Genomic DNA, 14,510 nt, shown 5'->3' on the forward strand with positions numbered 1-14,510 from the left:
TTAGCATGATGTTATATAGCTTCATGTGCTTTAGCTTTAGCTTTGCAAGTTGTGTGGCTGTTGTGGCTACATAGCTTCTGTAGCTTTAGATTCTGCTACCTTAGCTACGTAGCTTCATTCCCTACATAGCTACCGTAACTTCTTGACTTTTAGATTAAGCTACATTAGCTTTAGCCTTAACATTGTTAGCTTAAAGTGCTTTTATGGGGAACAGGCTGTTTTCTTTTTTATTTGGCAAACAGGTTTTGCAGGTCAGGTTTTCCTTTTTGATTATGAAAGTTTTAGCGTTTATTTCCTTCCTGAAATACACTGTAAAAAAAGATACACCATAACTACTCAATAAAATTGAGGCAACAGATTGCACGCAATATTATTAAGTAAATCTAACTATGTTAAAAGTTGAGTTAATGTAAATCAAATCAGATGCTTAAGAATTACCTGTTTAAATTATGTTGATTCTAACAAAGCACGCAAATGAATTAGCCAAATTTAAACAAAAATATTAAGTAGATATCAATTAAAAAAATGTCTAAATTAGTAAAAGGTACTGATATAAATGATTAAATTCAATATATGAATTATATATAATTGGGTAATACTAATCTTCATATCCAGTGCAATTTTTAAAATTTCCTTAATAAAATTAATTAAAATGTAAATATATCCATTTCTTGGGAATTACATACATATTCGTGTAATCACCTACATTTTAGTGTGAGATTAGAATTGGTCGATCAGAAAAGATAGAATAAATGTTACTTAAGTAAGATACAATGACATTTAATGCTTGACAAAAGTAACACTTTAAATCAGACTTTATTAAAGGAACAGCATTTTAAGCAGCCTTTAACATACAGAGGACACTGCCGTTGAACCCTTTAAAAAAAACAAAAACGCAAGGGTCTATTGCAAAGTATTCCAGGAAACATTAAGACTTATGTAAACTGTTCTCGCAACTTTAATTTCCAAATAAATAAAAAGGCCTGTCTCAAATGAGACTCCCAGAAGACCAGTGGTCCTGGTATAAACTAAAAGAATAGTTTCCTGTCTAAAAGAAAAACCTTGCTGAAGTGCATGTGACACAAGATAAATAAATTAAACGGAATGTAGAAAATTTTTTTTACAACAGGTGACCAAAACAGAAATTGCATTTACATGCCCAAATTGGTACTAACATTCAAACCTGGCACTTTCAAATGCTCAATTCTCAAGCTCTAGAGAAGCAGAACACTGAAGGACTGAAGCTCCTCCTACTCTTAGTGCAATTATCCATCTAGAGGACAACAAAAATACATTTGAGAAACTCATCAGCAGTAACGCACATTAGTTTTCATGCTTTCTTACCTTAGTAACACGATGAATAATATCAATTTTGATCCTAAAGAACAACAAAAGTCCTTCAATATGTAGTAAGTTAACATTTTTACCATGAACTGATCACAACAGCAATTTCACTTTAATTTTTGGTAATAAGCACTAACAAACCTGGCACTTCCAAATGTGCTATTCTTAAGCTCTGTGGAGGCTGAACATTGAGTCACACAGAAGTATCAAGTTCAAAAAAGGTTGTAAAAAAGTAAATCAAATGCTTTAAAGAAAATAGGACTCAAGAGTACCATTTAAGGACACTGTGTGACTTGAAAACATTGTGCCTGAAGTTTAGGAAACATCCTCTAGCAGTGCTAGTGCCATAACATAAAACAAAAAAGTGCACTGGTATGCTATTTCAATAGTGTTTGTGGTTTAGAGTCCAGATCAGTACAAATCATTCTCAGGCTCTGCAGGAGCTGACCATTGTGTGGCACAACAGCTCGCACTGTGGACCCAGGCTTATTTCAAGCCAGAAGTTTGCTCCTGAAGGACTGGACTTTCTTTGACAGCTTTGTTGCTTCTAGTTCCATTAGAAGTTTTTGGAATACCTCAAAGGTGTACTTAAGCTTCCTGGGATAACTGAGGTTCAGTGTGTAGGTCAAGCCAAAGAGGAGACAGCAAGCTCTGGCTATGTCTCCAAGTCCTGTGATAACTTCCGTGCCCTCAATGACGATTCCAATTTCCTTTGAGTTGTCACTTGGGGAATGTCCAGCCTTTGTGATCACAGTGATCGTCACCACAAGCTGCTCAAGTTCCTCCAAGTCCTCTGTGTCCTGTAACATGAAACTGTAATCAGTGTCATGGTCTTAAACTATCAAAAGATACTAACACATCAAATTACAAAACAGTGTATCTATGCTTGATGTGAACTGCAACATTTTGAACACTGAAAAGCAAGAAGTAAAGCAAGAAAATCCTGTGATTTCTCATAAAATAAAGGCTGTTAAAATTTGTGGTGAAAATTAAAAAAAAAACAATGACAACATACAACTGCAGCTTTCTGCATCATGTTCTGCCTCTTGTACTCTCTATCCAGGTGCTGCCTCTCACCAAAACCAAGCACTTTTCAGAAAGTGTGTGAACATGTCTGACATTAACAATCTCTTGCATGCTAATAAATTAGTGAAATGGAAACTCTAGCAGATCTCCAAACCTGATTCATCAGTTTCCAGAGCTATCATTGCAAAATTGCTTATTTTAAGCAGCTGAAGCTGTACGGTGGGGCAAAAATCAAAAATATGTTTAAAAAATTGTGAAACAGCTGTGTCAATCTATCTAAATGCAATTTAAGTTCACCTACATTGAATTCTGTGATCAGATGTTCCCCACTTTCACCAAGGTATTCTACCAGGCACCGAAGGACAACCTCTCTGGTCCTCTCAACAGAAGGGTGTGAAGAATCCTGGCAAAGAAATGTAAAAACTAATAAGTCATAAAAGAAAACAAAACACACTGAAGATGTAGATGTAAACACATGACACTTTTTGCACACACTGGGTCCAATTTTGGGGTTTTGGTCATCATGCCTTTACATTCTGACAGTGTTTTCCTTACCTGCTTCACAATAGATCTAAAAATGCATTGAGTGAATCCTTAAGCACCATTCTCCTTTCTTCCCTTCCTTCAACCATTCATAGATGTCTTTATCATTCCTACACACACACTTACGAGTGCCATAATTCTGTTAAGAAGGTACACTGGTGAGATACAAATTGGTTTGCATGGCCCTTTAAGCTTTGTGTTAAGTGTTTATTAAGTGTTTTAACTGAATCTAAGGCAGTCCCCCCTTTCCAATAATATCAAACACATGGTGATAAAACTGTAATTAATGTCTTGAAATTGAGCCTAAAATCAAACATAAGGATTTCCCTAAAATTATTTGCCAGGCCCAGGTGTTAGAGTTGATAGAGATGCATCAATTTTCAGTGATTTATTCTTCATGGAAGAAACACGATTTTTGGTTAGCTAAATCCATACATACTACACAGTAATCATACAGAGAAAAGACCCACAGCATAGTCCTAACTTGCTATAAAAAGTACATTGGCCACTGTATTGACCATTCTTTGAATATTTGAAACGTTGCAGTTCAAAAACTTTGTGGCTTCATAAATAGAAAATATAGTCCAGGAGGTTTTCAATTTTTATACTCACAGGTCGTGTTTTGATTTTTATTTAAGGCTAAGGGTGTAAGAATTTTTGACAGTAAAATACCCTCATGACTACATCCTCATGTGTTAAGATAGTTATTAAAAATGCTGCAGGAACAGAACTTGACATTTCTACACTACTTTGGGATCTTCGGATCAGGAATATAAATGTAATTTTTTATTTTTCTTCAAAAAATTTTAAATTCTGTCTATGTAGAAATTAATGTTACACTGTCAACATTTTCACATTTATTAAATGAGCTCAAAAAAGTGACCCATGTGTGGCTTATGTATTTTAACTAAGGGTAATGTAAAATTTGTGGCCATTCAAAGAAAGATTCATGGGATCTTTAGCTGCATTTGAACACATCATTCTTTGCCATACATCGCAACTCAGATTATGAGTGTCAGTAGACAGTAGAACGGATGAGCAGGGAAAATTCTAGAAACATAAAAACTGTAACACTGCAGAGGATTTTCTATGAAATGAATGTTGGAGCAAACTATCAGTGTAAATAACAGGTGAACAGGCTCTGAAAAGGCAGGCTGCGTTTCAGTGTTAACTGCAGTCCTGTCGCTGATCAGTCATGTAGTGTCACAAGGTGGAGGTAGCCAGAGAGACAGAGGTCTAAGCAGAGCTGAAGGGCAGTTGTTTGCAGAGCAGTGCAGCATAGACACCGCTAGGTGCAAACAATGATTACACTAAAATCAATGAAAAATCAATGATATTTTGGCTTGTCATTGGCCAAGTGGCCCACCAGGCACATACAATGACAGGGGAAACCTTAACTATGTGACAGTACTTAAAATACAAAGCACTCAAGAGATTCATGTAATAACCACAAAACTTAAAAAAGCTATAATGCTAAAATATTATCTAGATGCATAATTTCACATTTTTACTAGATTTTGCCATCTTGAATTGTAAAAAAAAATAGTGATTAAGAATCTCATAAATGAAGCTTCTTTTAATTTTGAAAAGTATTGTACCTCCATTAGTTCCATTATGATTCGCAGTCTTTGTCCAAGTGCTCCACCTTTGGCTCGAAACAGCTTGAGTAACTTGGGAGTGTGAAGGTCCAACGCAGCCATAAATGTGGGCTCCAGAGGCACAGTAGTGATCCTCTGAAATTCTGCACTGATCTGAAAAGTCAACAAAAGAGAAAAAGATATGACACCAAATCTTACACATTTCATATATTCACATACAATAGCTTCTGCCGCTTTGACAGAGTACTCGATTGAACTGTCTTCATATTTTAACTTCTTGTCTCTTAACAGCAATTACAAGAGTAAACTCACCTGGGAACAATTAAACAGGGCAGGCCAACGGTCCTTCATGGCTTGAACACTTGGACATTGGTTGATGACTTCATGTCGCCTGAGGGCAAATGTTTTGCTCATTTTGTCACTGACCATCTTTTCATTATTCTTCTTCTTGAACTCAGTGATTAGTTCTTCTCTTATTTTTTCCAAGCTGTGCTCATCTTCACCAGCAGGGTAGGGCGGGAGATAGTTGACCTCTGCTCTTCTTGCCTTTTTAACATTTTTTGCAGACGTCCTGTCATCAGGACTTTTATGCTTCAACGCATTGCATGTAACATCTGGAATTCCAAAGCCTCTTAGCTTTGTTCTATAGTTACTCATTTTATATTTAATGCTAGTCTGCCACCCACTGAGACCCGAAGAGCTCCTGGATCCTTCAGACATGGGTGGGCCTTGATAAGCGCTTCAGCGACAGAGAGGACTTGCAGGGATGATGGATAGGCAGTGTATGTATAAATGGACTGAGCTAGCTTTTCAAGTATGTCAGACCTGATGTTTGGAGTTGTCAGCAATGTGCCGTCTTTTTTGTAAAGTTCATTGGCTCTTTCAAGAACTATCTCGGTTTCAACAGAGAACTCTGGAACAATGAATTCAGTTGGCCATGGCTTTCTCTGTTGGTTGCGGTTTGGTGATAAGATGATTGTGCTTGGGGTTGATGAATCAGACGAGTCAAGGGACTCCTGTGCAGTGGAGGGTGGATCAAAGGATTGCTCTGAGGTGACACTTGCAGCGTAGCTTTCATTGTGTGACACTGGATACAAATTAAGAACAACTGGTTCAATTGTCACGACCTTTACTGTTGCTCTGTGTGTAATTTGAGCAGTGGAGTGGAGAGTAAAAAAGTCCTCAAAATCTGGATCTAAATATTGCAGGCTGAAGTCCCCAGTGATGCTTAATTGCTGTTTGATGGCTAAATTCAGCTCCTCAGTAGTCTCTGGTATTCCAGACAGAAGTGTCAGTTTCTCTATTCTGTGTCCAAAGATCACCCGGAGCACTGCTGAATCCATGTCCCGTGGCCTAGTGAGGAAAAATACAATCTTTAAAATTCTGAAATCCTGTGGTTATTCCACCATTATGCACCAAAATAGTATGATCCTCTGAGAACAAGTGATTGGTGGGCAGCCGTTTTTAAAAACAGGTTTCAATGCAAAATCATCACCACCCAACAGTTTGTGATGTCACCTAAAATGTGCAACAGACAAACCGTTTCAATGTAACAACGCTTCCCTGCAAGACTGTAAGCTGTAAGTGGATAGACATCCTGAAGGCCATGCTGATGAATGAGAATAATTTCCCTACAGCTTTCCAACAGAAAAGATCTGTAGTGCTCCAGGTACCAAGCATTCAGCTTCTTGACAATAAAATAGAAATCGCTTTCCAAAATCAATATCTGTATGATCTCTACAAAGTCTGGAAGCCCTCCTGTAAAACCATACGGCAAGATCATCCCAGCTGAATATCTTGTTCCATGGTATGTTACAGTGTTAGACAACTGTACACTTGTTAGCTGAGGAAATTGCTTCTTGATGGACTCCTGAATTTCAACATGCAGTACTTCCAAAGGCAAAGATGACACTTTACTGACAAACATGGCAGGCTTAGCCATATTTCTTTGCCAATTGTAAGCCATCATCAGTTGATGTTTTGTTGAAAGTGAGAGCAAGACATTCTTGAAATTGCTTGAGAACCTCACCACACGTTTGAAGAACCTATGTTTGGCCTCAAAGCGCATCGTCCACAGTCCCACTAGAGGACCAAAGGCTTTTATGAGTGCCGGATAGTGTTCCAAAAAATGGTGTTTGGGTGTCAAACACAGCTGAGGGAATACTTCTTTCAATCTATGACGATGCTCAGATATTTTCAAGTCAAGGTAAGCAACACTTTCAAGAGAGTGTTGAGGAGCCACTGAAAGCTCTACAATGTCCTTAAGAGTCAAAAGAATTTGCCACGCTTGATCATCAGAGGGTATCCTTGAGCCAATGATTAGTGGCAGTAATCTTATGAGTGCCCAGTTTTCATGAGCATTTCCTCCTACAGAACCACGGCTTGCAAAATTTACAGGGATTGACTGGGGACGGTCAAGATCATCTGCAAACTTAAAAGGAAACTGCTTGATTAAGTTATTAAGTTCAGATAATGTAAAGTATTTGTTCTTAATGAAAGTTTTCAGACAATGCGCTAATTCTGCAGGAATGATGCCTTCAAGAAGGTCATGGAGAAGGTCAGGAGGGTAACCTCGAACAAAACTGAAGTGACTCAACTTATTAGTTAGTGGGCAAGCCTTCTTGACCCCGTAGCAATGTGGCAAGCTGGGATCCTCTTCTGCAGTTTTGAGATGTAAATGATGGGCTTCCTCTGTGCGAGGTGGAAAATTTCCGCAGCGAACCTCCGTTTGAGAGTATTCAGAGCGATGTCCTAAGCAGAACCTGCAAATGTAAGGGCCTGTAAAACTCTCGACAAGTCCACCAAGAGAGTGTGCACCAAGATTGTCGGCTGCCACACAATATACTGTGCCTCTAATATTCTTTCCAGCACAGGCAACGAAAACTCCCTCTTGCTCCAAGTAAGACAAATCTTTCAAGAGAGGCTCTAATACAGTATCATAGCCAAACCTTTTCACATCAGCAGCTTTGCAGAGAATGGCCAAATTTATTGCACAAAGTGTAGAGCGCAGTCCAGGTGGTACATTTGCCAGCATCCAATAAACGGCTGTTATCTTGTGTTTTTTGCGTGACGTTCCTAATGGGTTGCAAACCTCGAAATCATCCACGTAGAGAATTAAGGCAATTCTGGGCTCCTCTACTGCAAAGAATGGATTTTGTTTGAAATATTCCCTATCTTGAAAGGAAATGTACTGAGTGGATGAGCTTGGTTGTTTTTTAAAACCTCATTTGCAATATCCTTATTGTTAAGTATAGTTTGCAAAGTCTGAAGAAGGGGCACGTATTGAAAGCTGAGATTCTCCTGTGAGTCAAGGATGTACTCCACTGGCTCAACAAATTCAAACTGCTCCTTGAAGTATTTTCTTCTTTTATACACAGAGCCAAAAGGCCCATCCAGTCCCAGTGCTTTGCTTAAAGGGTGTGACTTACAGAGTTCTTTTACTAATTTGTTGACAATGTCCTTCTCCAAAACACAATTATTCTTTTTTAAACTTCTATCAACTAGCTGACGAATTACTGGAGCAGATGCTGTGTACACAAAATGAAGCTCCTCCACCAAATCATCAATACATTTACCAGAAACGTTGTACACACTTTCCAACTTCAAGAGAAGTGAACCAATTCTTTGGTGAATTTCATTTGATATATCCACAGGATGATTTCCACTGGTATCCTCATTGTCACTGTCACCTAAATGATCAGTTTGATGTGATAAAGTTTGGTGTTCACCAATGACATCTGGCTTGAAGTCTTCAAGTGAATGACATCTGTGCTTTCTGCTTTTGTGCGAAAAAAATGTTACATATATATTGGTGGCAAAAGTGCATCCAGCAAAAACACACTCTACGGTTTCATATCTCCTCAGGTGATTACCAAGGTGAAGGAAATATTCTTTTTTAGTGGGATGCTGAGTTGAGCAAATTAAACACGTAAAACAGAAGATGACTCCTGGCCCTCTAGTTTCATCTTCTGGATGATATCTTGAAAGATGTGTGCGTAGGGCATTCAAAGTTTTAAAGAAGCATGGACAATCATGAACAAGACAAGGTACCGAATTTCCAATTTCAAATGTCCTGTGCTGTAGTCTGTAATGGGTCAGAAGATCACCCCTTGTTGTTGCTATGAATCCACAGATTTTACACCGCCATCTCATCTGGAGACACCTAGAAGAGAATTCAGAAAAATTAAAATTAGAGATGTGCCTTTGCTCTTATTTGAATATAAAAACATCACCCTCTCAATTACATGCGTACTATAGCTTCATTAGTTTGTACTGAAGGGCTAGTAAAAAGTTATAATTGGGTTTTCAGACTTCTTCTAGAAGTATTCTCTTTGTCTTTTCAACACAAGTTCTATTCTAAATATGTATTCTGGATAATAAGTAGAAATTCTTGTCCTAATGCTCATAATATGCCCAATGAGTTTAACGCAAGACATCGCATTTCATTTTAAATTACAATTAGGATAAGACTTCTTTAGTCTCAACCATCAATGTTGCATTTTACTCAACAAGGAAGAAGGATCTGTAAACAAAAATTAAGTAATAATTTAATATTGAATAAAATCAATAGATATTTTTATCACAACTAGCAAAGGCAGAGAGAGAAAGAACCCAGCTCAGTCTATGAAAAGTGTTCACGCATCAAAACTTAACTTCCACGAGTAAATATTCATTCTTAATGTAGTGGGTTAACTTCCTAGGACTACTTTTTCCTGCATGTTTCATGTATGACAAAAGTTAAGTTTTTAACAACATTCACAAATTCACTTCATGCATGTTTTTTTTTAAAGTAAGACATCTTTGCACTAACAATAATAGAATGAACACAGAGGGAAACTGTAGTATAGCCTGCTAGTGACAGCACGTGTCAGCGAGCAGCAAGTGAGGAAAAACAGTAAACCAGAGAGTATGAAATAAAGAGGAGCATTTTATGCTTTTTAGCAAGTGAATAAAAGTAATGCGTGAGACCTTGTCGGGATAACTGCTTGCAGGAATCTCACAGTCACAGTCAATGCGTGATTTAGCAGCTCTGGGCTAACAGCTCTTGATTGTAATAAATTCGTGTTTTTTTAATGGAGCGTAGTCGTCAGTTCACGAAACCTAAAGCTGTCATGCTCGGCTGTGCCGAAAAAGTACGGTTCAATACACTGTCGTTGCATTGCCAATTTATCTCCTCGCATTATTCGACACATTTTATCTACCTTTAGCTGCTGAATGAGAAAACTAGCTCCGCGCTCGCCATGTTGATTGTTCACGTCCCTCCCCGCGTGAACGATTTCTCCCGGCTTTCATATTTTTGATTTACATTTCAGTTACAGTATTTGCAGCTCTTAAACGTTAAACTGTTGATGTGGACCCGACATTTTTGTAAGATAACTTTGGTTAAAGTTTATGATAACGACAGAGAGAATTGGTTATACTTTACCTGCTCGGTAAGGAGACGACACAAAGAGGAAGTCAAGCAAACGGAAGTACAGTGACCACCGTTTGGAAAATAAGATGCTCATTTTACACAGCGGTGATAGCCCTGAACAATACAACGCGACGGAAAAGTATATCATCTTAACATAAACCCATTTACTTTCCACTACAATTATATGAGGCAGCGTGTCTGTATTTTCCTTAAGGAATATCGAAAACTTTTTAGCGGAAGTATTTATCGGTAACTTTCAAAATAAAAGCTTGTGGTTTAGACTGTCTTGACATTACATGCATAATTTACCTTTTTGTCACTACTGTGTCTCTATCTCTCTATATAACTTTGATTGCTAGTTTTGTTTTGTAACGTAGCATACACTCAAAAGTCGTCATTAACATTGCAGTATAAAATAACTTTCCTTACCTTTGTCAACCAATTTAAATTGATGAGTTACATGGAGGGAAAGGAGAACCAGTCATCTGCACTTTCTGTCTTGTGACCCGATGATAGCTTGGTGAATTCAAACAAAGAAAAAAGGCGCAAAATAACAGGAAGTGCCTGTCAATTAAAAACTGACTAATTCTATTGAGTTGGATTCATTCAAAATTCTCTTGATTTAGAATTACATAAACATAAAGATTATATTTAATGTAACCAAAATAAGCAGATATTATCTCAAAAATTTTTGTATGAAAGTTACTTAAACAATTGCCACAAAATCAAGGACGCATTTATTATGAATACATTTTATCAGACATATTAAATAAAATGTACATGGCTGCAGAATCATTTATTACAGTGTAGGTGGCATCTCACTGTACTGGTCTGAGAGCTGCAGTCTGCAGCCAGACTGTCTTACAAAACTTGTACAAATGTTACATATATCCAGGGGCGAAGTTTTGGGGGAAGTCACTCACATTTTAGGGGCAAAAAGAAGTCATTCAAAATAAAAAAATTCATAATTTAGTTAAATTGTTGAAAATTATTCAAACAGGAAACAGCATCAAACCTACGGTCCACAAGAGTGTTTTATGAATATAATCAGATTCTATGGAAAATGGTGGTTAACTAGTTATTTCTTGCCAGTGGATTAAGCACAGGAAAGACTGTGTAGTTTGATAGCCCAGTGTTTGCAAACCCCTTACTCCCATACAAATAAGAAAAACCAACATCCAAAACAACAAAAGGTGTTTGACGAAGTAGACAACCACTGTGTGAGGTGACAGTCCCTAACCCACAATGAGCTGAGTCTGTGGACATAACCTGCGACAGAAAAATTCAAGGGGATGTCATTACATTTGTTCTCTAAGTTGAATGAAATCCAATTTCAAGATAGGAAATTGGATGGAACTTAGTCATCAAATAAGGGCTTACAGACAGAGTGAACTTAAAAAAAACTAAAGGTTATATTTTTTTATCCCAGGTTTGAATGAAAATCAACATATCAGGGTAGAATCAGTCTGGTCAGTCCATCACTGACACCAACTTTAGCTGTGAAAGACATTTGAAGGAAAATAGAAAAGATCTTTTCTAACAAGGCCTCTTCTTTTGTGTCAATCGCTCTCAGTCTTTTTCAGTTTTGACAGCCTCTCCTCACCATGTCTGTCTGTCTAAAACATACACTTTCTCTGTTTGAATTCTCTCTGTGATCCAGAGGAAGGCTGCTTTTGATTGTCAAAGAAAAACAGATGCAGATAGAATTAAAAACTCCTGTCAACAAAGGTCAGGAAAGAGATCCATTTTTACAACTGAGTGACATGAAAGAAAATAATAAGTAGAGCGCCGTCCAGTGGTTGTATGCCTTGTGGTGTACAACTACCAGACTGGGAAATCACAACGTGGGGTCTAGAAGATGGAGTGGGGTAGTTTCTGTGGTAGTGGTTGGCAGAACTCTACACAGCAAAATCGCCAGTGTTAGATTAACACTGAGAGTGTTAAATCTAACACTAGAAAAGTGTGTATAGGTGTCCACTCTTTTGAGTGGTTATTTAACACTTTTCAAAGTGTTACTTTTTTACACTGAACCAGTGTTACTGCAACACTGTAGGGTGTCAAAAATTTACACTGGTGAACACTGAGTAGTGTTGATAGTACTCAACACTGGCGTCAGTGTTAAAAAATTAACACTAAGGAGTGTATTGCAATTAATTTTAGCAGGTGTAATATACTGTGGATAGCAATCGCCCCTTTTCCACCAACCTGATAATAACAAGTCACAAGACATGCAAGTCCCACTAAATGAAAGTTTATAATCAGACACACCCAACAATATTGACTGTCTCCTCATATTGTGAGGTATTTAACAGTCATCAGGGAGTTGAGGGTAGACTTGTAGACAAAGCTTTTCCTGAGATGTCAATCTGCCCTCACTCCACAGTTATAAGTAAGTGAACACCACAAGACTTGACCAACCTAGAAGACAACTAAACTCATGGTGCAAAAGTGTTTATGCATCAAAAACTTAGAAACTCAAGATAATTCAAGAAACATGTGCAAGTGAATCCCAGCAGTGACCCCTGTACAACAGGCAACATCTAACACAGCTAATCATCTAAATACATCTAAAACATCTGAAACCCAGTTTGACACTCTGCACTAAGGCATGATGGGGAAACTCTGCCCCCCAGATTTGAAATTGCAGTAGGTGGAGCTTGGATCAACTGACTCTCTACAGTGTTGGAATAACACTGGTTGATTTAACACTGTCAAATAACTCACACTGAAGACCATTTACTCTGAATGGAGTTAAAATAACACTTTGAGTGTTAAAATCAACACTGAAATGTTTAACACAGAGAATTCAACACTCCAGTTTTTGCTGTGTAATGAGGAAGGGTAAACATAAGGCCTCTAACCTCCAGAATTCAATCAGCTCATCCTTAAGTTTGAATGGACATTTAAGCCAAGGTTAGAGAAAGTTCCTGAATGTTTTCTTCAGATATTGTAATCACAAGCAATGGGTGAACATAAGGCCTAATAACCTTGACCTTTGACCTTCGACTGCCAAATCTAATGAGTCAGAATCTAATTTTGAACAAAGTCCCTCAAGTCATTCGTTAGATATTATGCTCATAAGCAATAGAAGAACATGAGCACCAATAACCTGTGACATTTGACCTCCAAAATGTAATCGGTTCACTCTTAAATCACACTGTACCAAATTTGGTGAAGATTGTTCAAAGTGTCCATGAGGTTTTATGATGACAAGAACTGACGGATGGAACCTGAAAACAAAAGGCCTCCGGTCTCAGCTGTTGGCACAAAAATGTATCAGAGTGATGTCTGGTTAGACTTCATTGAGAGATGGAGACATAATTTACCATGTAGTATAAAGTGAGCTGGTTTTTACAGACGAGAACAAGAAGAGTTTATTATCTTAAATTATCACAGCCTGTACGACACAAATATCAAAATCCTTTTAGGACAACGTATCTTTATAAGATTTCTATCTTTCTACATTAGAAAGATTGAGCTGGCAGGTCTGGAGAAGTGCTTGATATCACTCTGAAATGACCTTTCTAAGTTCAAAACCCCCTGTGTCTCCTCAGCTGAATAAGGTCTGACACCTGAATCAGGGTTCACTTTTGCACTCACACCAATTTGATTTGTGTCACTTTGTGAATACTTCTGTCTCCGTCCCCTAGTACCAGACCTGTAAATACTCATCCTGACCTCGAATAGCCCGTCAGCCGCCCAAGATAATCCCACTGCCTCACAGAGAGTGGGGAAACTGTGCGGAAAAATCCCCCTCGAGAGAGTGACTGTTGGAAAATTCTCCCTTCTTTTTCTTATTTATCTTTGTGACAGCGGGTCCAGACGAAGGGACGACCAAGAAAAGGAAAGAGAGAGAGAAACGCTGCGCGTTAGGGAGACGCTGTGATCATGACTGGCAGTAGAGAGGCAACAGCGAGGAAAAGGGACGGCGGGGCCTGAGACAAGAGCGGCGGTGGTAATGCATGTCACATCGATGAGGCCCTGCTGAGAGAAGTTGGGAACGGGGTCAATGCTGCGCATCGTCTCTAAGTGTCTCTGCTCTGGGCTCTGACACTAATTCCCCCAGTTAACGTTTGTTTAGTCTGTCTGTGTGTTTCTCTTTCCTTCACTAAACGGCCCCTGCCTCACTGTGATTGCCCTTCTACTTCTTTACTCTCTCTAACAATGGACATTATTTATCCCTTCTTACTACCTTTGTCCCTGCAAACTCTTTATCATTTACTTCTGTGCAGTGGACACAAACTTTTTCTTGTTAAGAAATCAAAAGGATCAAATAATGACCCTATAAGCCTGTTAGTGATTTGATTTGTTGAAGCATTACATTCCAGACTTCGTCTTATAATCAGCTTCAAATATGCTTCCAGTTCTGCAAACTTAAAGTTGTATATTGGTTACTTTAGATTCATTATACTTTATTGTCCCTGATGGTAAGTTGGACAATAGTCTGAAAGAAACATACAGCTCTGTGCATACTGATGCAACTTCAAAATAAATACAACTAGGGCTGTCACTATACTAGACTTTTACACTACATTATGGTTCTTGCAGGAGCGAACTGTGGCACAGACTCTGAACCCCCTCAACAA

At 38.2% G+C, this 14,510-nt stretch overlaps 1 protein-coding gene across 1 annotated transcript; it reads right to left on the bottom strand.

Annotated features, from left to right (window-relative positions):
- Positions 1-909: 909 nt before the first annotated feature.
- On the bottom strand, positions 910-5,183 carry LOC121514119. Its single transcript, XM_041794211.1, has 4 exons — positions 4,824-5,183; positions 4,512-4,664; positions 2,672-2,773; positions 910-2,144 (listed from the first exon to the last, which is right to left on the bottom strand). The coding sequence occupies exons 1-4, from the start codon at positions 5,166-5,168 to the stop codon at positions 1,836-1,838; spliced, it is 909 nt and encodes a 302-aa protein (XP_041650145.1). The 5' UTR covers positions 5,169-5,183; the 3' UTR covers positions 910-1,835.
- Between the last annotated feature and the right edge of the window lie 9,327 nt (positions 5,184-14,510).

This window comes from Cheilinus undulatus, linkage group 8 (genome assembly GCF_018320785.1).
Source record: "Cheilinus undulatus linkage group 8, ASM1832078v1, whole genome shotgun sequence".
Taxonomy (NCBI): domain Eukaryota; kingdom Metazoa; phylum Chordata; class Actinopteri; order Labriformes; family Labridae; genus Cheilinus; species Cheilinus undulatus.

Coding starts and splice junctions, on each gene's coding strand:
- LOC121514119 (XM_041794211.1), bottom strand. CDS start 5,168: ATGAGTAACTATAGAACAAAGCTAAGAGGCTTTGGAATTCCAGATGTT. Junction 4,665..4,823: donor CCCTGTTTAATTGTTCCCAG/GTGAGTTTACTC, acceptor TTGACTTTTCAG/ATCAGTGCAGAATTTCAGAG. Junction 2,774..4,511: donor TCATAATGGAACTAATGGAG/GTACAATACTTT, acceptor TTTCTTTGCCAG/GATTCTTCACACCCTTCTGT.